Source organism: Strix aluco, chromosome 3 (assembly GCF_031877795.1).
Source record: "Strix aluco isolate bStrAlu1 chromosome 3, bStrAlu1.hap1, whole genome shotgun sequence".
Taxonomy (NCBI): Eukaryota; Metazoa; Chordata; class Aves; order Strigiformes; family Strigidae; genus Strix; species Strix aluco.
Genome location: NC_133933.1, coordinates 129264840 through 129292283, shown reverse-complemented (window position 1 = coordinate 129292283; position 27444 = coordinate 129264840). Strand labels below are relative to the sequence as shown.

At 45.5% G+C, this 27444-nt stretch overlaps 1 protein-coding gene across 1 annotated transcript in view; it reads left to right on the top strand.

The window, feature by feature from the left end:
• The first annotated feature begins 1140 nt into the window (after positions 1-1140).
• The window catches only part of BLK (BLK proto-oncogene, Src family tyrosine kinase), a 45206-nt gene continuing 18902 nt past the window's right edge, over positions 1141-27444 (top strand). The window contains exons 1-4 of the mRNA XM_074820271.1: positions 1141-1555; positions 18481-18583; positions 20690-20738; positions 26672-26765. Of these exons, the coding sequence (XP_074676372.1) occupies positions 18482-18583; positions 20690-20738; positions 26672-26765 (245 nt within the window). The 5' untranslated portion in view covers positions 1141-1555; position 18481. The remainder of the gene's footprint in view (positions 1556-18480; positions 18584-20689; positions 20739-26671; positions 26766-27444) is intronic.

Below are 27444 nucleotides of genomic sequence, written 5' to 3'. Positions count from 1 at the left end.
TTTCACGTTCCTGGATCAAACTGACCCCTCTTTGGGGCATTAAAATGAAAACAAGTGAAATGTTGTTGCTTGTTTGATTCTTCTGCTTTGCTGTTTTTTCAGCCTAGTGAATGAACCATAAAATCAAACATTTGCAACACTCCCCATGACCAGTATTTGAGAGAGATCTGTACTTTGGAGGTTGTGTCCATCCCCCAGACAGCCATTGTCAGGAGGCTGTTCTCTCAGCCAGCGATGCTACCTGAAACTGCAGGACCAAGACCCAAGATCCAGTCTTCTCTTACGTAAAGTTGTCATCCTTCATCTCAAAAAAGAGTTGATAAACAGCCCATCACTCAGGAGCCTCGGGCAGGATCCCTCTTGTCCTGTTTGACAAAGCTTTGGCTGTCTTGCCTTTCTGCTTGTCTTGACATGGCAGAGGCTCTATCCAAAGTCCAGCAGCATCAGTAGGTGACACACATCAGCTTCCTGGCCTTCAGGTGGGTTGGTGGGTCTGAAACCCTGCTGATGAGAGTGGAAATGGGAACAATGGAGCTTCACAGTAGTGCATGGTGCCCAAAGACCCTTGGGGATAGCAGGCACCGAAAGACCCTAGCGTAGTGAGATCTGAGCTGGTCCCTGCCCATAACAACTCCAGGTGGTCACCGGATGCTCAGCCCAGGTAAAGCTTTCTGCAATACAGCAAGTAGCTAATTGCACAAAATAGAGGGAAGGCAGATCTTACAAGATCTCACATACAAGCGATAAAGAGATACCAAGATGTGCTGTCAGCTGTCTCCCGTACCTCTCTTCCCCCCGTGCCCTAAATAGCATCAGCTGTCTTATACTCATTGCCAAAAGGCAGCCAGCTCTGAGGAGGAACATGACCACTCTCTTTAGATGAGATTTTAAGCAGAAGCAGAACCTCAAATGGAAAGTAAGATTACAGCAGCGTAACCTAGATGACTACAAAAGGGGAAACTGCTCAGACTAGAACCTGACTGGAGATAACTCTCCCAAAGGTTAAGCACATGCAATAAATATCTCCACCCCTGTTATTGGCCCAGACTGCTCTTAGCTGTGAATGGGCCAATCCAGAAAACTCAAGGACCCATATTTCTCCTCCCATTTGCAGGACTGTTTTACACCCTGTGGCTCCAGGGGATGACTTTCAACTCACACGAGCTTGAATAAGAGCGATTTGGGACATCATTTGTAGTGGGACGGTACTTTTTACAGCCCACCGAGCCTCTGCGAGTAACGGTTTTTCTAAGGTAGACACTGTGCTAACATTAGAGCTAGATGAACAGTGTGGTTATACTACCAGTCCTTAATTGCTATAAGTGTAACAACTAGTTCGATTTATCATTCAGCTGTTGTCGACAGGAAACCACTAACAGCAGTCAACTGACAACCCCAAGAAGAATTAGTGTTTCTCTTTCTACGTGCTCTAAGGATTAAAACTTATCAAGATGAGCTTATGTTCTTAAGTATGCACCCTGCAAGGGATTTTTAACTCTCGTGGACAACTAGGATCGAGTGGGATATGATTTAATCCGAACAAAGGAATCACCAGGTAAGTACAAATGATTTTCCAGCAATTTTGCTTCATTCCTGTTGCCTGTTTATTGTCTGGAGCTCCAGTCCCTTAGAGCATGTAAAGATTTGGCCCATCTCTGGTTATTGTCTATGGACTGGTGGTAATTAAGCCCTTAAAGATTTGGAGTGGGATGTTCAAGGGAATGGGCCATACTGCTGCCGCAGATCGGGGCAAGGTGCACCTCTTTTTCCCTCCTGGCAGTGTCTCAGTGCTGAAATCGGGGCATTCTCTGAGGTGGGACTGATGCTCTAAGTCAGAAGCTGACCCAGCAGGTTCTCTTGGGCACAAATCAACCTCTTTCTCTTAAAAAAAACAAAAGTAGATGAAAGTCCTTTAAATAGAAAGGGGTGAGTTTCTTCCAGCTGAATTCCTTGGAGAGGAGAGGAAGGGAGAAAATTAAATCAGGGACCTGATTCAGAATTTAAGGGTAGGTGGAAGTTTGAATGCTCAGGCTCCAACTCACCAACCTTTGCTGATTTGAACCTGTGGGTGCTGCGTACGGTGCAGAGAAGGGTTGAGGTTTTAATTCACCTTCTGCCAAGAGGCACATTTGAGGTTGAGGATCTTTGCTTTCTTTTGCCCCAGAGACGGGTTGGATGGTCTTCTTGGAGGTAATATTTTGTTTTCACCAGCTCTTCCATTCAAGCTTGTAAAACCAGTGGCAGGCTTTAAACTCCAACAGGGGAGGTTCAGACTGGACATTAGGAAAAAATTTTTCAGAGAAAGAGTGGTCAGACAGTGGAATAGGCTGCCCAGGGAGGGGGTGGAATCCCCATCCCTGGATGTGTTTAAGGGTCGTTTGTATGAGCTGTTGGGGGATGTGGTGTAGGGGAGAACTTTGTAGAGTCAGGTGATGGTTGGACTCGATGATCCCAAGGGTCTTTTCCAACCTGAATGACTCTGTGATTCTGTTAACGGTGGTTGTGGACAAAACTTCTGGCAAGTTGGAGATCTCCAGCGGAGTTATAGGAAGGATAGACTTACTGCTTCTTCCCCCAGTCACTTCCCATCCGCACACATGCAGAGTCTACACTAAGCCCATAACTTTCATTCTTGGTTAAAATTTAGGCCAGACTCAATTTTCTGCAGCACTCTAACTTGGAGCATGGATATCTCAGAAGCCGCCTTGTTTGCTGTGCCACTTCTGGGAGGGAAGAGCAGTTGCAGTGTCTTGGGTATTTGCATCTCAGGCCTCCTCAGATGTTTACTTGGGGCTTTGTGGCCAGTGATGCCTGGCAAGGCAATGCTCTTCAAGGTGCTTCACTTACACCACTTGTGAAACAGGGACATTTCGTGCCTTTCTTGAAGGGCTACTATGATATTTAATTGATTATGGATCTTTAAAAGTGCAAAATCAGGACAAGGTGCATACACTGTCAGCAGGGAGGATTTCTGCTGCACACAGAGCATGCACACGTGGTCCCTGCTCTGGTACTTGCTGGAGAAGAGAAGGCAGATGGAAATTAAGAATAAAAAAGGACAGCTGCAGGGCAGCAAAGGCACCCTCATTAATATGCTCCATTAGTCATTCTGTCAAGGTTTAAGTAATTTTTATCAGAAGATTTGAGGGCTGCAGAGCTTGTGATTTCTTGCCCACATTTTATTTTTTCTCCCAGCCCTCCTACAGCATTATCATTATACTGATGCACAAAAATCTGTGAAAAAAACTTCTGGCCCATTCTTGTTTTGTTCTGCCAAAATAGGGCTATTGCTGAACTGTGAGGGTTATGAAGCTGAATGCTGAATTTTCTGGTGGAGGAGGAAAGACCTAAGACAAATTGAAGGGAAAATTTTGCAAAGGTGCTACTGATTTTTCTTTATCTATTTTTCTAATGGCTTTCTGTGTTCTGCGTAATCAGCGTGGGGTGTTCTGGCATCCATTTATACCCTGGGCTTTCAGCTGAGATGGTGGGCTTCCCAGTTCCTCTTAAATAAGCCCACAATATCTCAGGCTGAGCATGCCACTTCTGCACAATTTGGACTGTGCATCCATTTCAGACAAGGATATCAGCTCTTTTATTTGTGCTTTGTGACTTTCCTCTTGACAGACTTTTCAGCCTTTAATTCTCAGTGGCACCTTTGTAGACACATCAGAAACCAAAAAGGTCCTGAGGCCGTATTTAGGTGCAGACACGGATTTTTGTCATCTCAGTCAGGTGTGGAAGCAGGTCACCATGGATTTCACGGGCTTCACGGCACTGTGTTGAGCAGAGTAGGAGCACTTGAGCACACTATTACTTCATCATTGTTTATCTTCCTTCCTTCCCCTTATTCTTTCCATTCTCTCTATGTTAAAAAGGGAGTTTTTGCTGCTCTTCTACATTTAGCAAGACTCTGAAGGCAACCAAGTGTTAACTCCATGTTGGTGAGCTCCCCTGTAGTCAATGATTTCCTGCAGGTCCACCAGGTTCAATCATGGGCAAGAATTTAGCAACACACCTGAGGCTAAATCCTGTTGGAGCCCTCAGCAGCCCCAAAGTTTCCATTCACAGCTTCGTTTTATGTGGTGCAAGCCAGCTTTCTCATTAGGTCAGCACCACATTGCAAGATTAGAAGTAGCTGAGGGGATTAAAAAAGGATGCAATTCCCCCTTGGCAGAGGTCTTGGCAACAGATTACAGCCTCAGGGTCCTGCTGCTTGTTGTGGAAGAAGTGGCTGCACCGCTGGACATCACTGTGAAACTCAAAAAAAAGTACATCCCCGTACAAAACAGGATATACAGGGTCATGGTTATTGATTAAAAATAAATACTAAGGCGCAACATATACAATACAAACATAAACCAGACCGTCAGTATTTAATGCTGGACAAGCCGTGTGCTTCTCATAGGTAGGCCTCTTTTCCATATCAGGGTTAAATGCGTGTGAATTCATTTCAATGGCCAGCCAAAAATATCCCCCCAAAAAACAGAACTCAAAACACAGCAGCTCCTTGTGTTGAAATAAAAAATAGGTTTCTAATTATAATTTTTTCCAAGAAAATGTTGCAACTGAGTGGGAGAACAATGTTTCTGTGGTTTTACGGAGCAATTTTGCCTTTGTCAATGTTGTTCAGTTTTAATTTGGAAAACATTGTGGGCTGGCCTATTCAAACTTCCAAACCCAATTATAAATGCCTGAAGGAGAGAGACGCAGTTGAGCAAAGGTGTGGAAAGTGTGATCAGTGAGGAATTTTTGCAAGAAGGAATGTTGCTTCATTTGCTGGAGCCACTGCAAAGAAGGAAGGAATAAGCTTCGTGTCCACCATGGGCAGGACAAGCGTTTGTAGGTCTTAGGAAGTCACTTTAAGGCTATGGGATTTGGAGGGCTGGTGTAGATTGATGGGGAGCAGTGGGACTTCCCATCAGTGAAAACTTTGAGGTACAAGTTAGGTAGCCTTTCGGATGGAATGTAAATCCACCCGATTAACGACCTTCTATGGGCCAGTCCTACGTTTCTGCCATCCTGAGAAATATATATGACTTCTGAAGTGAAATGTGCTTTTCAAAATCTCTCTCCCACATTTCCCCCTCTTTATTTATGTATTTACGAAATTATTCTCCAAATTTGACCAAATCTCACTGATCGTTTCTGCTCCTCTAGAAACCATGAAATGTGTTACTGATCAAAAAGCAGCATGCAGGACACCTCAGGTACTGTGTCTCATGTAGGAGACAGAGCAGAAATAGAAAGCACATGGTTTCCAAATGAACGCTGTGCTACCTAATGAGGGGAGAAGAGTGAAAAATTATTCAGTTGTCTGGGATATCTGGTCTGCCTTACTGATGGTTGAATATGCAACACTTCTGGTGGATGAAGGCTGGTTGAAAACACTCTTTGTGCCATCTGCTTAAGGGTCTTCATGGCCAAAAGGCAAAAGAGGCAATTGGCCCTGTGCCCAGGTCCCTGAGGTCCCAATTTACTATATTATGGTGTATCCTCATATGCAGAAGGTCGCAGCCTCCCCTTTTCTCAGATCTCTGTGCTTCCCCGGGTTATGGTGGCTACTGGCGAAGGACCATCAGGTCACAGGAGGTAGCCTCATAAGAAGGTACTCCTCTCCTCCATGAAACCCTAGGGTGGGAAAGAAAAACCTTGACAAAATGCCACAAACAGAGGAGCTGCAGGACTTCTTTCAGCCTAGCCAGTTGCCTGCCCAGTGCCCGAGCCACAATGGCATCCACATTTATGTGAATAGCTGCTAATGGTGGATGGCTTGGAACCATGAAACTTTGGGGCAGAACATCTCAAAATATGTGTATGGATGGATGATGCTTGAGAAGTGGGCTTTGAATAGAGGTTAAATTTGATCTCAGGAAAAATCAAGGCATCACCTGCAATACGTGATGGAAGGAGGGAGAACTGAGGTCATACTAAGCAAATGGAGAAGTTGATATAAAAGATTTAACTTGACTTTTATCTCAAGAGCTTTTCCTGGCTGGCTCTTACGTATTTGGCCTTCACTATTTTAGAAGCACAGGAAGAAGACTGCAGCTGCTTGAGACATTAATATAGCAAACTTGCATGGGGAATTATTCTTTTTCCAGTGAAAGATGCCAATATGCATGGTGGTTATGTGACAGAACCCTTTCAAGGGTGGTGATTTCCAATGGAATGTTTTTTTTCCTGGAAATTTTGGTGGAAAAGTGGGAAAAAATGTTCTGTGTAGAAGTCACTGGTGTGCTGCCAATGAATAACAACTGTGCATAGAAGGGAATTGTGAATGTGGGACTCTGTACAGGAGAGGTTTTAGTCAGGTGGGAAGAAATCCTGGTTGCTTAAATGCAGCATTGCATGGACATCAACATGTCCTGCTGATGCTAGTGAGAGCATGGACACTGGCAAAGCAGGAACCTTGAGGAAATAAAATTTCTTCTGGCTCTGATGGATAGAATGAGACCAGATCAAAGATGAGGTAACCTGAGAGTGGACCAGCCCCATCACTTCTGTGCTGTAAATAATGACTTCTGCAAGGTTTGGCCTTGTTCTGCCACATGTCTATCTCCTTTGAGCACCGTAGAGAAGTTTGAGTATTCTTTTAATACTGAAAGTTAAGCTCATCTTCGAATTTTGAATAAGGGATTAAAAAATGGTGGTATTTTTTTCTTTACTAGCATCAAAAGGAAAATAAAATTGAGGCAGGGTCTTGGCTGCTGCAAATGGCCAAGAATAGGCACAGTGTGAGCAGTGTAGAGGAAGCCTGGCAGGATGGACCGGTGTGGGTAGAAGGGAAAAACCAGCACCATCATGTCCAGCATGGGCAGGCTTTTGGAAGCAAGGATCACACGCTCCTCCAGCAAGGTTTTGTGAGGGCTGATCCTGCCTCAGGGCAGAGGGCTGTGCTAGATGTTTCTCCAGTGGTTGTTTTCTGCAAATGGTTGTACTGGTTCTGGACAGTGGAAATTCACACTTTCATGAGATCACCAGGAAGGTGTCTGGTTTGAAATGTTTGCTTTTCTCTTCATTAGTTCTCTCATTTATATGTGAGAAGAAAACCAAAAAAAGTCACTTAGTCCCTCCAAAAAGGCTTTTCCTAACTGAGGCCAGACAAAAGCTCTTTGTGGACCCTACTAGCACAATATCCCCCAGTTACCATCAGCCAAAGAAACTGCTGCATTTTCATCCCAGTCCCTTGCAATACCCACAGGATTCAACCATAAATAACAATAGTGAAACGAGGGAGCTCATCACCACCCTGTGCTCTGGGTGGTCTGGTACCTGGGACTACACAAGAAACCTGTGTCTGTGTCATCCCGAACACGGTGACGTGTTCAGGACAGTAAATTGGGGGAAAAGGGACAGCCTGTCTCTTGGAAAGCAGAAACCCGACAGGTGGGCAGTGAAACCTGAGCAATTAGGGTAAACTTTCCTAAACACAGTCCAGTAGCTAGCATGGGATGGGGACTACAAGGGGTTTGGATGCAGACACTTAATTGTGAAGGGTGGGAGAACGAGCCCATACATTGCCTATTTCACTAGTCGAGATGCTTCCTCAGAGAGCTCAGAAAGTCTGAGTCTCAAAATGGAGGCTGGTGGGTTGGTTATAATACATCAGCATCTTCAGGAGCAACAGTACATTACATTAAATAAGCTTTTAATGTGCAAGAGGAATGGAAACAGAGAGGTTCAGATGGCAAATCAGGCTATTCATTCCTAACAGGGAAGAGAAAAACATGGCCAGACCATGAAAACAGCATCTGGAGGGAATGAGCTGCCCAGCTTTCACAGCAGCAGTACAGGGAAGCAGCCCTGGGGGCCAGTGGGAAGAGGAGAGGTGCCTTCATCCCTCTTGGTGGTTTCAGATCAAAGCCGGCATCACTCTGCAACAGATACCTTAACAGGAACATTTTTTTGTTCAGTGTGAACTGGATAAAATGCACTGGGAGTGGTCGCTGTTGCAGCAGGAGGCTATGCAGTGGGCCACTGGTGTAGATGTCTCGCTGTGGGGTCATCCTGGTGGGCTGTGAGTCATCTGGAGTAAGACTGCCACATTTTCTGGTCCCTCTCCACATCCTGTGGAGTGGTGGGTCCTAGAGGTCTTTCTTATGGGCAAGCCTAAGAGCCCATGGGCATTTACTGCATGGGCTGGACCTTTGGTCTCCACACACGTCTTACAGGGGACTGTAAAAGGTAGCAGAGACAAACCAGCCCGGGGATTGCACACTTGTGTGGAGGCCTGCGAAGATACTGCAGAACACCTGGGGACTGATGTGTGAAAACAGGGTGGAAACCACTGCCAGACAGACTCTACTCAGCTGCATGAGATTACAGCTTGTGCTTTCAGGTCGAGAAAGCGGAGGCAGATGGAGCCCTTCTGGAGTGATCTGGGATCTGCATATGAGAGGACTTTCTCTCTTTTTAGTGCCCTTTTTCACATGCTTTCTCAGTGGTGTCCCTCTAGCTGCTTTCAAAGGACATCCCTGGGCAGTCTCTTCATGATTTCTCAGTAAGCAAATTGCAGAAGGACGATCTCTGCCTGGGCTTCTTGACTTTGGGTCTCATCTCATGGCCAGGAGGTGCCCAATCTGGAGGAAATAGAGGAGGCATGAGGATGAAGGGATGTGCCTCAGATGACATGCAGGGGCACAACCAGGATATCTTAGATACCAGACAACCTCCCTGGGATGCAATAGGCAGAACACACTGTATCTAATCCTTTTTATTTTCACTTCTTGCTTCTGAGCTGCTTGAACCATGGCCATTGCTGGAAGAATCTCTACAGCAGCCCAGCTGCAGCTGCTGGGTTTCCCCACTGTCAGCATCAGGAACGTGTCTCAAATCAGAAGAAGGAGCTGCCACGCTATCACCCTCTTTCCCAAGATGACTTGGCAGCTACTAGCTTATTTCTAAGCCTTTGCTGCACCTCGTGGTAGCTCCTCCTTCCTACCTCAGTGGTGGATGACAAGCAGGTTTCTAAAAAAGCAACTTCCCTTTTCATAGGAATAGGAAGTGAAGCTCGCTTAGCAAAGAGAGGTCAGGTACCTCAGATACACTCTCCACCAAAGGACAAGCCCCTGCCCTAAAGCTCAAAGCACTCCAGCTAACCCTGAAGCTGTCCTCTCCTTCCCCAGCCCCAACCCAACCACTTCTGTCTCTCTCCCCTGCCCTTAGCTGGAGGAGAATTGAGCAGGAAAAATGCAAACTAGCAAGGGAGAAGTTTGACGAATCTGCAAGGGCTTCCTCATTTCTGTACCTCCTTGGTATGAAAACAGCAGGCCTGACTCTGCAGCACACCTGGCTGAGGGTGATGGGGTGGATGTCTGTCCTGGCTGTCTTCAGAGTCACCCTGTGCTGACCCTCTTGGCGTGATCCCCGAGTACTTACAAACCCCAGACAGCCTTGCAGCCCTCCATGAGGTTTTCTTCATTTGTCAGGAGCACAGAGCAGTTGCAGAGCCAAGGCTGATTTCCATGCCATGTGTCTGGTGGGGGTTTGCCATGGAGAGCACTTCACAGCCCCTTGAGTAGTGCCGGGGCATCAAGCATGTGCATCTTGGAGCAGCTGCTCCCATCTTACACAGCATCATGTCCTCAGCCAGCCTTGTCTTGTCCTTGGGTCTTATGACTCTTAAAGGTCCTCTGCCTTGACCTCAGCTTAGATCTGCTCCGCAAAGCCTTTCCTCCTGTAAACAACATCACCAGCGTGTGGGTGACCTTTAGGTTGTGTATCACACTCGGCGGATGTCGGCTGATGTTTGTCCTTCTCAGTGAGAGCAGCTGAAGCGCAAACTATGTGAGGTCATTCCAACCTCAAGTTGGCTGAGACCAAGAGCCCCTTCCCTCCTGCTGCCCCATATAACATAAAAATGACATCACTCAATTACACACAGAGTTTTGCACAGTGGTTCTTGGGAGCCTCATCTCTCCAACAGCTTAAGAAAATACACTGAAAACACCCCAGAGAAGCGAGCTCTTTATGCACCCTACGGGAAGCCTTAGGAGTCTGTAGAAACAAGTCCTGCTTCTTATACAACATTTATCTCCTAAAACAGAGGCGTTTCAGTCTCCCTATTGAACATGCTGAGGCAGAATGAGAGTGTCACTTCCCCAGAGTTACCCACAAGTCCCTGTCCAGGTCTTCTTTCATTAGACCACGCTGCTATGGTTGAGTAGGTTCATAGAGGGTTGGGGCTCACTGGAACAAGATGCATTTCATCTGAAAAAGGTCTTTTTTTAATCACAGAAAGGAAAGATCATTGCAAAAGCAGTTTGTTCAGCTGTTTCCTAAAATTTGGTGGTTTGCATAGTGGAAACACAATCCATTCACAGTCATTGTAGCTGTTTTTAATGACAGCTGTTAATAGCCTGTGGGTTTTGCTGGGTTTTGTGTCTGGATTCTCTTTGGGTTTCTCGCCTTCCTCACTGCTATTTTTATTGGCCAGGTTGTCTGGGAAGTGCAACTCCCACCCCCTCTCAGATGATCATTTTTATATTCAAAATAGAGCAAGGAATCCTCGGGGGGGAGAAAAGAGTCAGTTCTGACACAAAGACCTGATTAAAAAAAGAAAGCCCATTAAAAGCATTTGCAAAATCAGGCTGCTCCTCCAATCTGGGGGTGTAACATTCAAAGCGGTCGGTCCCATGGATGGTGTGGACGTGGTGGGAGCCAGAGGTCTCTAACAGAGAAATTCTGCAAGGGCCCTCAGCCCCATGGAGCATCTGTCATGGGTCGGACCAGTGGTTCGTCCGTCCTCGGATCGTGTCTCCAGGAGCAGCTGCATAGGAAGCAGGCAAGTAGGGAACATCCCACCCCCATCCATGTTCCCCTGAGGGTGGGGAGAAAACCAGCAGGTTTTTCTCTGTCCTCTTCCTCTCTCCCATCCCTCCTTCACATGATGGCCCCCCTGCCCTGTTTCCCTTCCCCAAGATCTGCGGGGTAGAGAGATGATGGAGGCGCTACCCAGCGGCTGCTAAGATGCAGCCCTGAGGGATGGTTTGCAGGGACGCTGTTCCCTTGGTTTACTGCAAAAGGAGAGGAGGACAAATAAGTGCCAGGCATGCAAACCCTGGTACTCCCATTCCCCCATCTCCCCCCAGGGCCTTGAGGGGGAAGAGGGTGAATATATGTGGGGAAGGCTGGTCAGAGCTGGACACAACTGTGATGAGTAGGGGAAGTGCTCTGGCACCCAGAAGCTATTTCTGACACGCGGTTGGAGGTGCTCAGGTGGGGAATTGGAGATGTACCTCTTTCCCTACGGACCCTTGCCTCATCTGAGGATGGTGGGAGGGAGCATCATTCCCTCTGAGACCTGACCCAAGGAGGGGGTCTCTGACAGCACTGAATGTCTGAGCACCAGCCTGCCACCAGCTTCATTGCTCCTCTTGGGACATGGCTAATGGATCCTACAAAATGCTGTCCTTTTGCTAGGAAAAGGCAGCCTCTGGGATGTAGGGCCTTCAGGAAGGGCCTTTTCCAGGGCAGAAATGTGGGTGGCCACACATAGAGGTGTGGAGTAACACCCCATCTATGTCCTCATGTTCCCAGGGCTGTGAGGGCCAGGACCTCCCCATATCCCTACAGACCCCCATGATGTGCCCTCAAAACGCTGTGAAACAGAGCACCAGGCATTCTGGCCAAGCCAGAACAACCTGTGCCCACTTCCACAGGACTTAGATGCCAGGTAGGGGTGGCCTGCAGAGAGGATTTCTGTCTGCTGTGGTCCAACTCACCCATAGCTCATCCACAAGCTGGGCCCACACCCACACTGGGCAGCAGATAGATTTGGGGTGAAACTTAGTTTGAAATTCCAGCCACTGCAGAAATTGCCATCAAGCAATGCAGTTTTGTGATAAAACCCCTCACACCTGAAGAACTCCAGAGATGCTCCAGGTACCCAAAGAGATGTGCCTGCTCCTCTTGGCCCCTTCCTTCTCCTTCCCACCTCCAGGGCAACCCATGTCCCTCTGCTGCAGGACCTCAGGTCCTGCAGAGCCATCCCCAGCAGACATCCCACCTGGTTGCTGCAATACCTGAGGTGAGCTCATGAGGAAAACATGTTTAAGGGAGGTGGGACAAGCAGTCTGCCCTCCTTCTCTTCCCTCCCTGGGACCCTGAGCCCTGGCTCTGCTTCCTGGCCCACAGCCTCTTGCAGCTCAGCTGAGCATCTGCCAGGTTCCAGCAGGGCACAATGCTCAATGTAAGCAGCCATTTTTCCTCCAGACAGATGTTTTGATTAGCGAATGACCACTCTGGCAGCAGGCAGCTGTTTTCTAATTCTGGAGAGAGCAAGAAGCTTTTATTATATATATATATATAAAAATTTTTTTTTCCGCTGTCAAGAAACTTTTTGCGTCTGCTTAAACTCAGGGTCCTGGAAACCTGTGTGCTCCCACCCCCAACCTCACACACAGCCTTCTCCCATGGGGTGTCCCAGCTCTTCAGAAAGTCTGAAATAGCCAGATTCTCTGCTTGGGCCAGGCTCACCTGCAAAGCATGACCTAAGAAAGATGGTAGATTCAGACCAGACTTAACTTGCCACGGAAATGGCAAGCTGGCTAGGATTGCAGCAAGAGATCCCAAAATAAGTTAATTGGCTTCATTTCTGCAACGTGTAGCCCTCACCAACCGGTTAATCACAGGAGCATATATCTCCTGGATGTGTTCTCCAGCTGCCCTGAGCTGGAAGGGAACAGACATTACTAAGACCAGTTTGGCCACACTGGCTGTGTTCAATACTGGGACCTGCAGCAGCACAGCACCAATATTAGCACCCCACCAGCAGTAGCTGGAGAGCCTGGCTGCTCCTGGGCAAGCTCTTCATGCTCCCTCAAAGACCTTTTACACAGGCCAGAGTGTTTGAAAGGGGCCTCAGTGTAAACACAAATACAACTTGTTATATTTATCCAACAAGGACCAGGGCTGGATGGGATCTGAAAATTCCCCGTAGGATATTCCCAGTTCTCCAGCAAGGATCCAACATACAAGCCAGACATTTTCTTAAACCCCCAGCAAAAAACATGAAGCTTCTTGCTCTTGGCTCTCCAGCTCTTCACAAGGACTTTCTGCCACAATTCCTCCTCGTACACCCTGCTCCTAATGAGCAGCAGCTTTTGGCTATGAAAATCCCCCTGATGTTAGCTGGAGACCCAGAGCTGTGCATATCTCACTTGCAGGGAGGGGTCTTCAACAAGACTTTGGCCACTGTGTCCTAGAGGATGATGGCCATAGCCTCCACCTTCTGCCTCTGAAAAAGACCTTCTGCATAGTCAGTGATGTTTACAGTACAGCACACTTTTTTGTAGCTGTCTTCTAACTCTTAGCAACAAAGCTGCTAATCATTAAAAAAAAAAAAAAAAAGCTAAAAAGAACTTGACCAAAACCCAGCACAAGTAGAAAATAGTCACAGTAGAAAACGCTTCAGTAGCAAATCTTCATTCCTATTTAAGTAGCTGATCTCACCAAGATCTTCAGTAATTCTCTGGTTTTGTGTCTTGCAAAGCAATCCAAGGGTGCCAGGTCAGGAAATGTATTGAAGAGCTATTTTATTGAGGAAAAAGAGAATTTAATGCATCTGGGATATGCCTAGAAGTGGGAGAAATTTTTTTTCTACTGAACTTCTTTGCTCCTCACTGGTGCAAAAATGCAAAACTGGAATACTTGAATTATTGTATACAAAGTGAGTTGATTTCAGCAATTCTTTCTTGAAGGGTGAGAACTTGCAAAGAAAAATTCAGCATTTAAAACCCTTCATAACTGGCTATATCTGCATTTTCAAAGTAATTTTTTTTAGGGCTTTTACGATAATTTTCTTTTAAAAAGTGTTTTCTTAAAAAAGACATTCTGAAGTTTTAAAAAGAAGTGAAATATCTAATTGTGGTGAACGCTGAAAACACTTTGTTGGACCCACCCTAGAATCTGAATGGAAAGGGGGCTCATTTTGTGATTTCACTGGGCTTTGGGGGTTTTTTGGAGCTGCCCTCACAGTGAAACACTATTGGCTTGCTTGGGTCTTAACCTATTTTTCCATGGCACAGTTTCATGGGGGTGAGGCAGATGATGAGCCAACACTTCTGCTTTTCTGCTAGATTCTGTCTTGTTTTTCCCCCACACCCACCCATACAATCCCAAGGCTGTTCATCTGTGTCATCCACATCCCTGTTGCAGAAGTCGTTGCTGCATTCACATCAGAAACAACTTTTTTGTTTTCTTGCTCTGGTAGCGGAAACCAGCCAACCGCAGTAGATGGTGTGTCCATGGTGCAGAGCTGCTTACCGTAAAGATGAGATGGGCAAATGCTTGCAGTGCTTGGCTTAGCCCAGGTTCTTCCATCCTACCCTCTGATCTCCTGCAACAAAAGGAGTAAGTGCATCCAGCAGGTCCAATTCGACACCGCCCTGTTTGCTTTAGCCCACTCTGGGCACTCAAAACAGGCCAAACACAGGTGTAAGGCAGGTCTCCAAACCCTGTGGTTAGCAAAGACTTGTGTCCATCTCTACTGGGCCTTGGTCCCCCTGGAGCTCCAAGTTCAGTTTAATCGTTGCTCCTGTAGGGTACGTTCTCCAACCCTCTTTGAAGATGGGGGAGTGATAGGACATTTAGGCAAATCCTCTCCTCTCCACCACGAAGATGTTGTCCAAGTGCCAGCAGAAGCATTGCTGGAGCAGGGCCTTGTGGTGGGATCTTCAGAAGACCCCTCCCCTTGGCCCACTGATGCAGGAACATCCATACCTGCATCCAGCTGTCACTAGCCAAAATGTCAGCTCACCTGCCCCTCTGAAGGTTACTAAATCACCTTCTGTTGTCCTACAACTGAGGACACACAGCACGTTTTAGAGGTTCTATACAAGCATCCGGTGTGCTTGTGACCTGCATGTCTGTCCCACACGTGTTCAGAGCTGGGTGCTACACGGAGCTCACCATCCTCGTGTCTATTGACTTTTTCAGCAAAGGCTTGCTTGACTCTCCCAAGAAGATTTCTGCATCAAATATTTTTGGTCAAAACTTATCAGCAGCTAAGCTGAACTATTTTTTGCTAAAACTTTTCAAGCATATGGAAAAAATTTGCGTTGCCTTAAAGTTTTTTTGTTCAGTTTTGATTTCTAGTTGCTTTAAAAAGCACTTGTTTTATAAATTTTCTTTTTTTTGAACTTGAGGGAACAAGTTTCCCCATTCTCAGTTATTAAATATAAACAAACATTTTTAGATGTGAAAAACTGAAAATTCACAAAAGGAAATTTTCATGCTTTTCTGAGTTACTGTTGTCTCCCCAGTGCTCTTTTCCACTGGAGGGAAAAAAAAGAAAAAAATTGGGAGAACTACTATCTGTTACTTTGCTCAAATGTATTTTGTTTGTGAAGCTAACTTTAAAAAACATTAATCAGAAGCAGAAACACTGTGGAACAACGTACATTCAACTCAGCCACCTATTTTTTTGAAAAAAAATTACTTTTTAAAAAATGAAGACTCCACCAGCTGTGTGCTGAGAGCTCACCAGCAGCTCTCTGCATCTGACAACATTTGTCTGCAGCACTCTCTTAGGATTTTGTATAACACCTGTCAGCATGAAAGATGGTCGCATTGGCTGCCGAAGGCTGCAGAGGCAACCTGGAGAGCATGACCGGTGGATGCCGTAGGGACTGTGAATACCCAGAGCTGTGTTAATGTCTTTTGTGCGTGGGTGGGAGCGAGTGACCTTTGTGGGAGACTTCACTGGTTCCATTTCCCAGCCATGCTGGGACATGCTATTTGCTTCTCTGTGCTGTTTTGCATGGATGTGTCTTCGACACATGTGTGTAGGGAGAAATCTCAGTTTGTCCAAGCATGAAGAGAGGTGTTTCCAGTCTCAACATGGTGCAGAAAGGGTTGTAACATGCCCCTGGATGCAGGAGCACTGTGGGGAGATGCACAGGTTTGGGCATGATCCCCATTCCTCTCAAACCCTGTCAGAGGAGCTGGGATGGACACAAGCTCCTGATGGGACTGGCTGAGGTTGACATTCTTCTATGATATCCTTTCCCACTCTGCCTCACCAGTGCTGTCATCGAGAGAAACTCAAAACCCCAAAATGTGCATCCACCATCCTGTAGATTGTCTGTCCATCCTCTCATAAGATCATCCTGGTGACATACTGGTGGTCAAAGCATATTGCTGACTCGTGCTATACCTCACATCCCCTAACTCTGCCAAAAAGACAGCAATTGCCATGTCTGTATCTCCCATTTGGGAACTGAGTATCTCAAAAACCCCGAGATGCCCTGAGTGAGATAGTAACAAGGACTGTAGATAGATGTCCAACACATAGGCAGACTTTGTGTCTTTTATGGTTGGTGATGAGTGGTATCTAAAACTTGTCTATCAGCCAGCCTTGACTTAAAATGATACCTTACAGTTCCCTGGCTGAAAAGGGAACTTCAGCTACTCTCAGTTACTGTCCTGACAAATAACACCATTCAGAATCAGAAATCCTGTCACAAAGTTATCTTCCCCCAATTTGCAAGTGGAAGAGTGCAAAAAGCTCACTTAATAAATTATGTGCCATTGCATGACAACCAGTTCTAAGCAAATCAAACCCTGGTTGCAACCTGGAAGGGAGGCTGCCAAATTAAAATGAAGTTGCTGCAGGAAATGCTGTGGCTGATTCAGTGGGCGAAACTTCCCCTCCAACTGTGTTGTCAGTGTCCAGAGTGGTGCTGAGAACTGGGTGCAGATGGATGGGCCATCTCTAAACTCAAGTCAAAGAAAAGCTCAGAGAAGTTTGGATGCTGAAAAACTTTTGACTGGGGGGAAAAAATATGTGTTGGGCTATCCTGAAATATTTCAACAGTTCCTTCCATTTTGTTTATGTTATCAGTAAAAATAAAAATGAGGCTGAAGGGAGAAGATATTTCAAAAAAATAACATCTTAAAATATTGGGATATTCTGTTGGAAACCTCATTTCAGAGTCTCAGTTTTTGAAATATTAGTTACATTCTAGAAAGCAAAAAAAGTTGCTCTTACTTGAATATTTTTTTCCCACTAGTCTGGTTTGTTGGAAGCTATTTTGAACACATCTGTTGGAGTCTGACTGTCACAACACAGTGCCAGACTGACATTTGGGGGAAGTGACTAACTACATTGTTCCCTGGGCCTCCAGTCCCCAGTCCTCTATGTTCATTGCAGACCTTGAGGTATTTTGGCAAGAATAGGAGCCAACATGTCTTTGTTCAGCTACAGGTATTCAGGGTTTGGGTTGTCTGGCTTTTTTTGGGCACATAGCCCACACCTTTCAAGGCCTTTGGTTCAAAGCAGGAACTGGGGCAGACTCAGACTTTGGTTCTGGATGATGCAGATACCTTATATATTCATGGCAACAGCACTTCAGTAATGCTGGCTTCAACTGCTCCCTACCTTTTTGGGGGGCTGAGAGGCTGAGTTTGTCATGATTTGACTATCTTGGCTACCCAGACTATGTATTACGCTAGAATTATTGACCAGAGCTGAAATTACATTTCTGAGCTGCAAGTTAAACGAGCCCTCAAGAATAAGCATGGAGACCTTAGTGTGGATGAGGGGATAGTCCATGGAAAAGGTTTGATTCATTTCTGTCTAGTGATCCTTGTGGTGTCCAGGAGGTCTGAGACATGCAAATGGTGTTGGGAAATATAATCCACGATGTATGGGAGACCCACACCTTGTAAGAACCGAGGGCACACCAAAAGGTACTAGGGCATTACACGTGGACAACTGAGTCAAGCCCTAGGCCCACACTTTCCAGGCAGAATGGATGCAAGTTACACCATATTTGACTCCCTAAGCTTCTTGCAGTCCTCCAAAATGTCACATGAGGTCCCATGTCTTTGTGGACAAGCTGAGCATGTGTTTGTGCTGCTTAAGCATGAGGGGTGGTGAGACTGGTACCACGCAGATAGCTACTACATCTATGTGCTGCTCTTGCTGCATGGGAGGGACATGACCTACAGAAAGCACTGAGCAATGTGGGTATGGCTTGTTCTTGCTCTGGGGACTATATGACCCTCTTGAAGACCTGGTACACCTGAACAGCTCAGTACAGAGATGTTCCCCAGGATCTCCAGCAACCTCTCTTCAACTCTCCAGCAGTGATTGCATGCAGTATCACCCGGCTCTGGAGCAAGTCTGCTTGATGTCATCTGGGGATCTCTGCATTGGAGAGGGGACATATCCAAAACAGTCATTTATGTCCATTTTTTTTCTGGTTGCTTGTAGTGTCTGTCTGAGCCTCATCTACAAAGTGTGAAACACCAGAGTTGTGTGAGAACAAAAACTATGGCCCTCACAAGGTCCAAAGTAATAGGAGGACTGTAGATGGGATGATTTTAGACTCTTCTCTCCACTGTCCCATTGCCCTGCATTCTCATCTTCTCCAACTTGTTCTTCATGAATGAGAAGATTGTTTTGTCCCTCAGTGCCTGCCCCTTTCCCCAAGAGCAGTCTCATTAAAAAGTAATTTTTGGTCTTCCTTCCAGGATGGGGTTGCTCGGTAGCAAAAATCAGCTGACATCCAATGAGAAACATACTTCTGGAAGCGACCCAAAAACCAAGAGTAAATCTTCTTCTGCCCCACCCAAGGTAAGCCTTGTGTCTGTCTGGGGTCCTCTACAGCTCAGTTAGTGTCTGGAGTGATGCAGGCAATACTTGTGCATACCAGCAGGAACTTGAGTATTTTTATTTCCTACAATTTGTCACCAGTTGGGAAATGTTCAAAGGGCAGAAAACAAATGTTTGTGCCTGGCTTCTCCCCACAAGCTTCTTAATATGGGGTGAACTGTTCAATCAACTGTTTCTTGCTCTGGGATTTTTCTCTGTCAGAAAAGATGCCATTTTCTCTTTTGGGGATATGTTATGGCTGTGAATTGCCTGAGCTGGAGCTCTGAAAGACTATGTTGTGTTGAGCCTCCTCAATTATTTGCGTGGGCTGGACTGAAGAGCGGGGTAGGGGACAGGGAGAGAAGGTGCAGAGGTCACTGCCCTGTGTGCTCTGCATCGCTTGGACACAAGTCCTCCGAGCTGATCCCTGTATCTTTTAGACAGGGCTGCTGCCCTCAGCAATTTGCAACCTAAGCTGATGTTGCTGACTTGCAAACTGCACAAAGATGGGTCAGATTTAGGCTTAGATTCAAAGTTGCAAACCGCAGTGGAAACTTTACCATCAGGGAGTACAACGGGTTCACTAAAGAGGGTCTACAGCTAATCTGTGCTGGGGTGAGCTGAGAATCAGGAATGCTGAGCATCTGCTGCTCCAGTTGAATTCATACGGCCTCTGCTTGCATGGACACAGATGAGTAAGACACTGTGTCAGGATTTAGGATACCTCAAATAACAAACTCCTCATTTAAACTTTGGAAAACACTTTACCTATCTGTCTGTTGCTGTACAGAGGACACGAAGTTGTTTTTCCTTTTCTTGTCAGCACTGCATCCAGCAGCCAGCAGAAGAGAAACTCTAGGTTCAACTGTCATGTGAAAACCATCTCGGGTCTGGAGCTCTGAGAGGGGGGAGGAATTGACTATCATTGCTTTTGATGACAGGTGGAGATGTTTTTCGCTCCTTTAGTTTCATTTCTGAGTTCTCCCATGGTTATGTAGTGCAGTTTTCATGACAGCTGATGTCAGATTGACCAAGAAGATGTTATTTTCCTAAATTTCCTTCTCTCCAGCTCACTGGAGAGGAGCTGCTATCTGTGTAAATATAGTATCATCAATCACCTTCTGACACTCATTTTTTTTTTCTGCCATGGGCACTAAGCTCTCACATGTCACAAGAAGTCCATATTTCTTTCAGTTAAATTAGAAAGAGCAGTGGGTGAGCAGCTCTCCCACTTCACACTGCTGCTAAGTAGGAGTCAAAGGATGGCGCGGACAGAAAACACTAGATGTTTTTAATTCAGCATCTGTAGTTCACTCCTTTTGCATGTGTATAAAAATACCTGGCAGTGGTCAAACACCCAGTATAGTCACTAGGCACTGTACCTTGGACTGATCACAGGACTGGTGTTTGAAGATGGGTAGAGCCCAACAGAGCGCACCAGGCCATTTCTATAATATTAAACTCTTAACCTAGAAAACAAGGTGGTTGCATCCCAGCTGCTGATTAGGAGTGATCTGTGGCCAACTGACCTCTCTCAGGGTCTGTGTCAAACCAAACTAGGGACAGTGTCAACATTTTAAAAGGGTGCCTAGATGAGTTTCAGTACCTCGCTGCTGTTTAATTTGCTAATATAGTACTGCCTTCGATTTTAGAACTTATCCCTGAGCAAAGGATGTTCCGCGAGCCTTGGGGCAATTGTAGCAAAGAGTATTCCTGGTTTTCTGATTCAAATAATATTGCAATTGTCATTTCTCAATGGGGCCATTCATGCTTCATCCCCCATTGATCTGAAATTTGACATCAGTGAACAAGAGTTAGATAGACCAGGGTCTAAATGAGTGGGTAGCAGATTTATGCTTTTATTCAGAGGGGAGGCAAGCGTTAGTAAAGCTGACAGTTGAGACAGCTATGAACACATCACGGCAAAATATGCTAAAGCAATCACAACACACAAGGAACCAGATGCAGGGGCTGTTGACTGACTACAGTGGGCTTAGATCAGACTCCCACTCATCTGTGAAGCTGAGAGCAGGTCTTCCTGCAAATACAGCAAAGTAATAAATGTTTTAATTTTTCTTTCTATCAAAGGGCAGACAATTTATCAACATCCCTCATCTAAACCAAGCTTCTGTACAAGGTAAGATTCTTAGCTCAATTTTCTTCACCTTCCCGTGGGGTTTTGCAAGGTGGTGGTCCCCCAATAGCAGGTCTTGTGAACAAGCTGTCATGTTGCAAGCGTGCGGTTTCTGTATCTTTAGCATTGCTAGGCAGGGAGTTTATCAGTGTGTTTCAGAAGATTCAGTTTATATCACTAACTGTTTGTAGCTGCCAGTTTCCCTTGCTCATCAAAGAAATTAAGAGGGAAAAGCAGTCCTTCTTCACTAGTTGAGCAAAGTGAGATCTGAGACATCAACTGCATGAGATTTCTCTGTCTGCTGCCCTGTCTGCAGCGTGGCAACTTGTGGATGCTGTATCCAGTTAGCTGAAAATTTCAGAGGAACTAGCAGGCATCAGAGAGGCCAGAGAGACTACAAAGCAAATGAGAAGAAAGGAAAGAGTATAAAATAAGGATGCGCAGAGCCCCTGCTTGGAGACTGTTTGTTGGCTTCATCCACCTCTGCAATTATCTGTGGGTCACAGATGGCATTTTGTAGATGATTGCCTTTTAGCAGGAAGCTCTCCGCTACCTCTGCCCAGCCTCCGACAGCAACTTGTATATATTTCTGTCAAAGAAGTCTTGCAGGTTAAGGACAGAGAGAGAAAGAGAGAATTAGAAGGGGGCAAAAAATAGAGGAAGTTGGAAGAAAGCAGTTAGCAACACACAAAAGTTCCTCTTGTTGGCAAAAGTGTAGGATTAGGGGAGACAGGGTTTGCAGAAAGGAAGAACTGGGGTGACAAATAAATAGGATGGGTGGAATGACAGTGCTAGATCTATTTAGGTCTTATGGATGATGATGGAGGGTCTCTGCTGTGGGGCAGACAGAGGAACTCCTGAAACATCAAAATGTTCTTCAAAATTGACATTTGTTATAGAGATCAAATTTGTGGGAGGTGTAGCTCTTCAACCATGTGAATTGGGGTGTGTTTTTGTGGAAGTACCATTTTTCCCAAAACCATGGTTTCTTTCACAAAATTGTTTTCATGGCACATTTCCAAGCAGCCGTGCTCTCCTACCTCCACAACCAAGCAGACATTGCCAGTTTTTCATGGGTTTTTTTATCAACCTTCTCACTCCGGCCAGAAGCACAACAGAAGCTATCTTCAGGGTGGCGGCTTTTACTTCTGCTTCATGCCAGAAGGCAGAAGTGGAAAGACGCTAAAAAATGCATTAAGTACCATGTTAGCCATTTTCAGCTCTCAAAAATATTTTGGCTTGTTAGGTTCAGTTCCAGTTTTGAAGGAATATTCACACTGACAGCCTGGGGAACTTCTTATTTTTCTCTACCCATACCTGAGTTTCCAGAAATGATGATATGTCTGACTCTGTCCTGTGTGTCAAAACGGGCTCATAGGAACCATTTAAGATGTTTGAGATAACTGAGATAATCTCGTGAAGGAAGGCAATTCAAGTGAATTGATAAAGAAAGCACAAAATCCAGGCAATACAACCACATTAAAAAATCGAAGAGCTGAATTGTATCCTGTGGGAGCACTTCAAATTCAGTCAGGCAAAATTATTGACTATGGAAGTGTGACATGTAATATAAAATCAAACCCTTTTTTTCCTTTTTTTTTTTTTTTTAAAATTATTATTTTTTCTTTTTTTTGCTTTCCTTGCATTTTATTTTTTTTTTTATGATCTCGGTGTTGTGCAACACGTTTCACAGTTTCAAGCTTTTACACCACTATCTCAGAAATGATTTATTTATTTATTGTTAAGAAAAGCCTAATTCCTCCTGACACTATTTATCTTAAAGGAAGTAACATAAAGGCAGGCAAGGAGTGCATAACTCTAGATTTAACTGTAGTGTTGGCAGCACCACCAATCCACTTTTTACTTGGGGTGAGTTCTTCCACCATGTGGGTCTCTCATTCATTTTAACATGGTTCCCTCAGTACTCACGATGTCTTTGATTCTAGATCGCTATGGAGACAACATTTACCTTTAATTCCTCACCTCTAAAGGCCCCAGTACAGTAAAGTCCTGGCCCAAGATGGTGGGTCCCAAACACAACTACACCATTGTTACATCTGCTGCTATTTGCTTGCATTGAATAAATAAGACATAGCAGATAGGTAGAACAAGCCTTGCCCTTGCCCTGCCAGCTGTTCACAGCTGGCCTTAAAAATACTGCTGGTGGAGAGAGCTGGTTGTTTTGGGTGCTTGTCCTCAGGCATTATAATAACCTGTGGCTGCACAAAGAATTGGTCTCTCTAGTGAGGTCATTTCTTCTGATTGAGGAACTGCAACTTCTTCCACCTCTTCGCCTGTTTTTGGCTAACCGTGATATGAATAGGACTGATTTTCAGGGGGTGGGAGCTTATTGTGCTCTGGAAATTGAGATCTTTTGAGACATCTCAAGATGAGCATTGAAGCTTCTAGTCGTTTTTATTGTTGTTCCTTGAATATGGATTTGAGTTTGAAAGGAATGCTGTCAGAAATGTGGTTTTGAGCTTAACTGGGAAAAGGAGGGGTTGTTTCTACTGAAAAGGCTGACTTTTCAATGAGAAATTAAAACTTCTCATAAAAAATGGGCATGCATTGCCATTCAATAGCAAGAAGGGGAAGGAAGGTGAGAGGAAATGCTCAGATTTCCTAATAAAAAAGTTATTAATTTAGGCCTGAGATGATTTTATGAGAAAAGCAGAAATTATCTGCAAAAACACTCACTGTGTCAAAACACAAGGCAGAAAGGTATTTGGCAGAAAGCACTCTCGCAGTGCAAGCCTGGATGTCTCAGGTGACATCTCCCACGCTGTCACACCTGGGCTTGCTGACCAGCTGGGAGACGCAATAGTCCCAGCCCGTAGTCTTCTTCATCTCCACCAAGGGGATCTAATGGTGTTCTCCTTGGTGGCAGCAGCAGCGAGGCTGGTGTGCCACCAGCAGCTCTGTGTTTTGAAGGCATCCTTTTCTAACACACGTTTACCTTGATGAACCAGCCCACGCCATGCCGAAATGGGAAGCTGGGACCCATTTTCCACAGCAGTAACTCATTGCTCAGTGCACCCAGCTGGCCAACACATGTGCTGTGAGTTGTCATTTACCCCATGACCATCCTAGAATGGCTCTAAACCAATTCATGGCCCTCTGGGGGACCCTGGCACAGTCTCAGCATGGCTCCATAGCTGTGGGAGGGTTGCAAAGACCTTCTATTCATGACGGGGCAGCAGTGGGAAGACTGGTTGAATCATTTCTATTAAGCCATCAAACTGGCACTCAGCCTACGCAAACCGAGCTGGTATCTAACTTTCCTGACAGCAACTCTGAGCCAAGATGTATTTGGCTCGCAATCAAAGTCTCTGGGCTGCTAGCATTATCTGTAAAGTAGTCACTCCTAGCAGCCCCGACAGCTTCGCTGCTGTAGAGTCACTCATGACCTAACTTGATCAAATAGGCCAAGAAAGTATTATCAACGCTGTTTCTCAGCGGGGTGACGGACTCAGAGACAGGAAGAGTCACTTTCATCATGAGACGGCAAGTCTTGCTGGCTTGAGCAGAGAGAACCTTTCTTCTGACTCGCTTGAGTGTGTAGTGTTCTCAACATGTATTTTGAGAAGGGGGAAAGAAGTGATCATAATATTTTTTCAACATATAAAACCTTTTTGTCCTTGCTATATTTGCTCTTTTTCTTTCTTCCTCCCTCCTTGCTTTTTTGTTTGATTTATTTGTACTTATGTTAGTTGCTTCGACATCAAAACTACATTTTTCATTTTCTGGAATACACAGCCACTCTGTGCTTAAAGATGTTTACACATTTGCTTCTATTTTTCAAAGCAAAAGTGTGACCACTTCATTATTTTACTTTCAAGAGGAGCAGGACGATGCATGTGGATGAACATGTTTGTTGTGGACACCTTGTCGTAGGCACATGCCCCAAAACCTTTCAGGTCAGAGAAACTGTGTGATAACAACTTTCTCAAGGAGGCAACAAGAGTTTGGGTGGATCACTAACGCCAAACACTTTAAGATTCCTCAAGGGGAAGCCCCCAACTGTGCAAGCTATTTTAAGACTTCAAAGCATTCTCCCTTGTGACTGATCACCCTTTTCCCCATACGTAGGAGAGTGTGAGGCTCTGCTGAAACCTCTTATGGATGTCCAAGTTCCTCCCCACAAGCCTGAAGGGAACTGCTCAGGGCTTTGGTTTACAAAGCTACATTTCCTCCCACGCTGACCCTTTCTCCTCCCTCCTCTACAATAAATCGCCAGCAGAGCAGCAGCCAGGCCTCGCACAGACACAAAACCCAGGTTGCCCCAGAGACACGTTATCTTGCAGTGACAAAGGGCCAGTCTGGCTCTCTTGCTGGTGGCATTATTTGAAAAGGTCACATTGAGACTGTGGCTTGACAGTCTGTTTTGAAAAATGCTAATAATAGACCATCCATTGGTCTCGGTGCATTTATTAGGCTGTGTACAAGCTAAAACCTTTCAGCAGCAAATGGTGTCCTTTTCTTTTCTTTTCTTTTCTTTTCTTTTCTTTTCTTTTCTTTTCTTTTCTTTTCTTTTCTTTTCTTTTCTTTTCTTTTCTTTTCTTTTCTTTTCTTTTCTTTTCTTTTCTTTTCTTTTCTTTTCTTTTCTTTTCTTTTCTTTTCTTTTCTTTTCTTTTCTTTTCTTTCCTTTTCCTTTTCCTTTTCCTTTTCCTTTTTTCTTTTTCTCTTTTTATTTATATTTTTATTTTATATTTTTATTTTTTCTTATTTTTCTTCTTCTTTTTTCTTTTTTCTTTTTTCTTTTTTCTTTTTCCTTTTTTTCTTTTTCACCATTGTGTTTCAGTTTGATTTTTGTGTTTGTGTGCAAGTACTGATCCTCTTTATAAAGTTTGAGCTGCCCCAAAATAGCTGCTCATTTCTGCTTCAGTAGCTGTGAGCCTGCAGAGCACATGTGAATGGTTGAACAACGTCTCTGAGAGCAGCATTGGCACAGCCCGGGCATGCAAAAGTAGCGGTTCAGCTCCAGCCCACAGAGATCTGCCCCGGGGTGGGTTAGCAGTCTCGCAGCACACGTACAGGGCAGCAGCTTTGTCACACACAACATGGGTTGCATGCACCAGAAAGTGAAAGTTCATTTTGCTGAGCCAAAATTTAGGCTTGACCAACATGGCTGGAGCAAAAGCAACATGGTAGGGTAGGGGATGGGGATGCAGACTTGCTCACAGCCTCAGTCCTGTTGGGTTGCAAGCAAAATGGGAGATGCAGAGCACTGGTTTTGTGGTCTGGAGCATCCAAAGTACGTCAGGACTGGGGAGGGGGAAGGGGATCCTGGAGCCTCCACTGCTCCCCTGGGAATTTCATCTGAACAGAGCAGCCAGGTGCTATAGAGGTGCTGGGTCAAAAGTGGCAGCGTGACTTAAATGTGGTGGTACATCTGCAAGGAACAGTGCATAAAGGGGATGGCAAGATACGGGCTGAGTCAAGAGCATCTGGATGGAGAGTTAAATCCTAGCAATGGGCTCAAATAACAGAAGCTGAGACAACTTTATACCTTTTTCAATGAAGAAAGCCTCATCTTTTTGAGTCAAATCCCAGAGCCACCCTGGGAAATGTTGCTACAGCGGTTTTCATTTACTGCCATGTAAAACTGAGGCCAAACACTGACAGGTTATTTATGAGTCTTCTTATTCCACATAAACCCTTTTTTCTTGTTGACACACTGGGTTTTGTGGATAAGGGGGTCTGGAGTGCTTTAAAAACACATACACTGGAAACACTTTGGTGAATCAGTTTTAGTCCCCGAGCAGAGGTTGTGGTTGGCAGGAAAGCTGTGTTGGTGGAAACCTTGGCTTTTGGGGGACAGGGCGGGTGACAGCCCCTGTGTGCGTGGGGGTGAAATGTTCCACCATACACCCGGGTGTGTGTCACCCCCCTGGAAGGGAACCAGCTGGATTCAATGGTGCTGCTGCTTCTTTCAGATAACTTGGTTGTGATTGCACTGTACGATTTTCCTGCCTCAAGTGACCGCGACCTGCAGCTGGTCAAGGGGGAGAAACTCCAAGTCCTCGCCAAGTAAGTGACCTGCTGCCAGAGTGAAGTTTAAAGATGAAAATGATGAGGCTGGGAAAGGGAGGGCCTTGGGGTCAGACACCAATTTGCAGCTCACTAGAGCTGAGCCTGTGCCTTAGCTTTGCTCCAGAGCGTGACTCTGGGTATCCTCTTCTCTCTACAAGGTGGAGAAGGTGACACTTGCATTCTTTCCTTGGGTTACAGACACTTTGGGGTTAGGTAGTGTCCCTGCCTAGATACTACTGGCACCTTCTTCACTACCAGCGCGCGTGGGCACAGAAGTTGCATAAATAACAATAACTTAGCTCCTGTTTCATATTTTGTGCTGATCGTGCTTTTGCAAAGGATGTGGGTTGGGCGTAGTCAGAGGAAGGGACAGAATCGAGCCAGAGGTGTGCATGGTTTCATTTCACCTTCTTCTCAAACTCACAAGAGAAGAGGCTGACAGTCCATCTGCCCAGTCCGTAACAGGGCAGAGGTGGGCGTGGGTCTCCCAGTTAACAGACTTTGTAGGGCTTCTCCATCCTTTGCCTCTCTGTGAGGTGGGCTCCAGAGGTGATATTTCTCACCCAGATGCCATAGGCTGGGACCCATGAGGCAGGGGAGACTGGGTGAGGATGGCTTTTGGCCACAGCTGGTGACTGAGTCAGTAGTGGGAGACCAAAGCAGTGGCGTGCCTGGT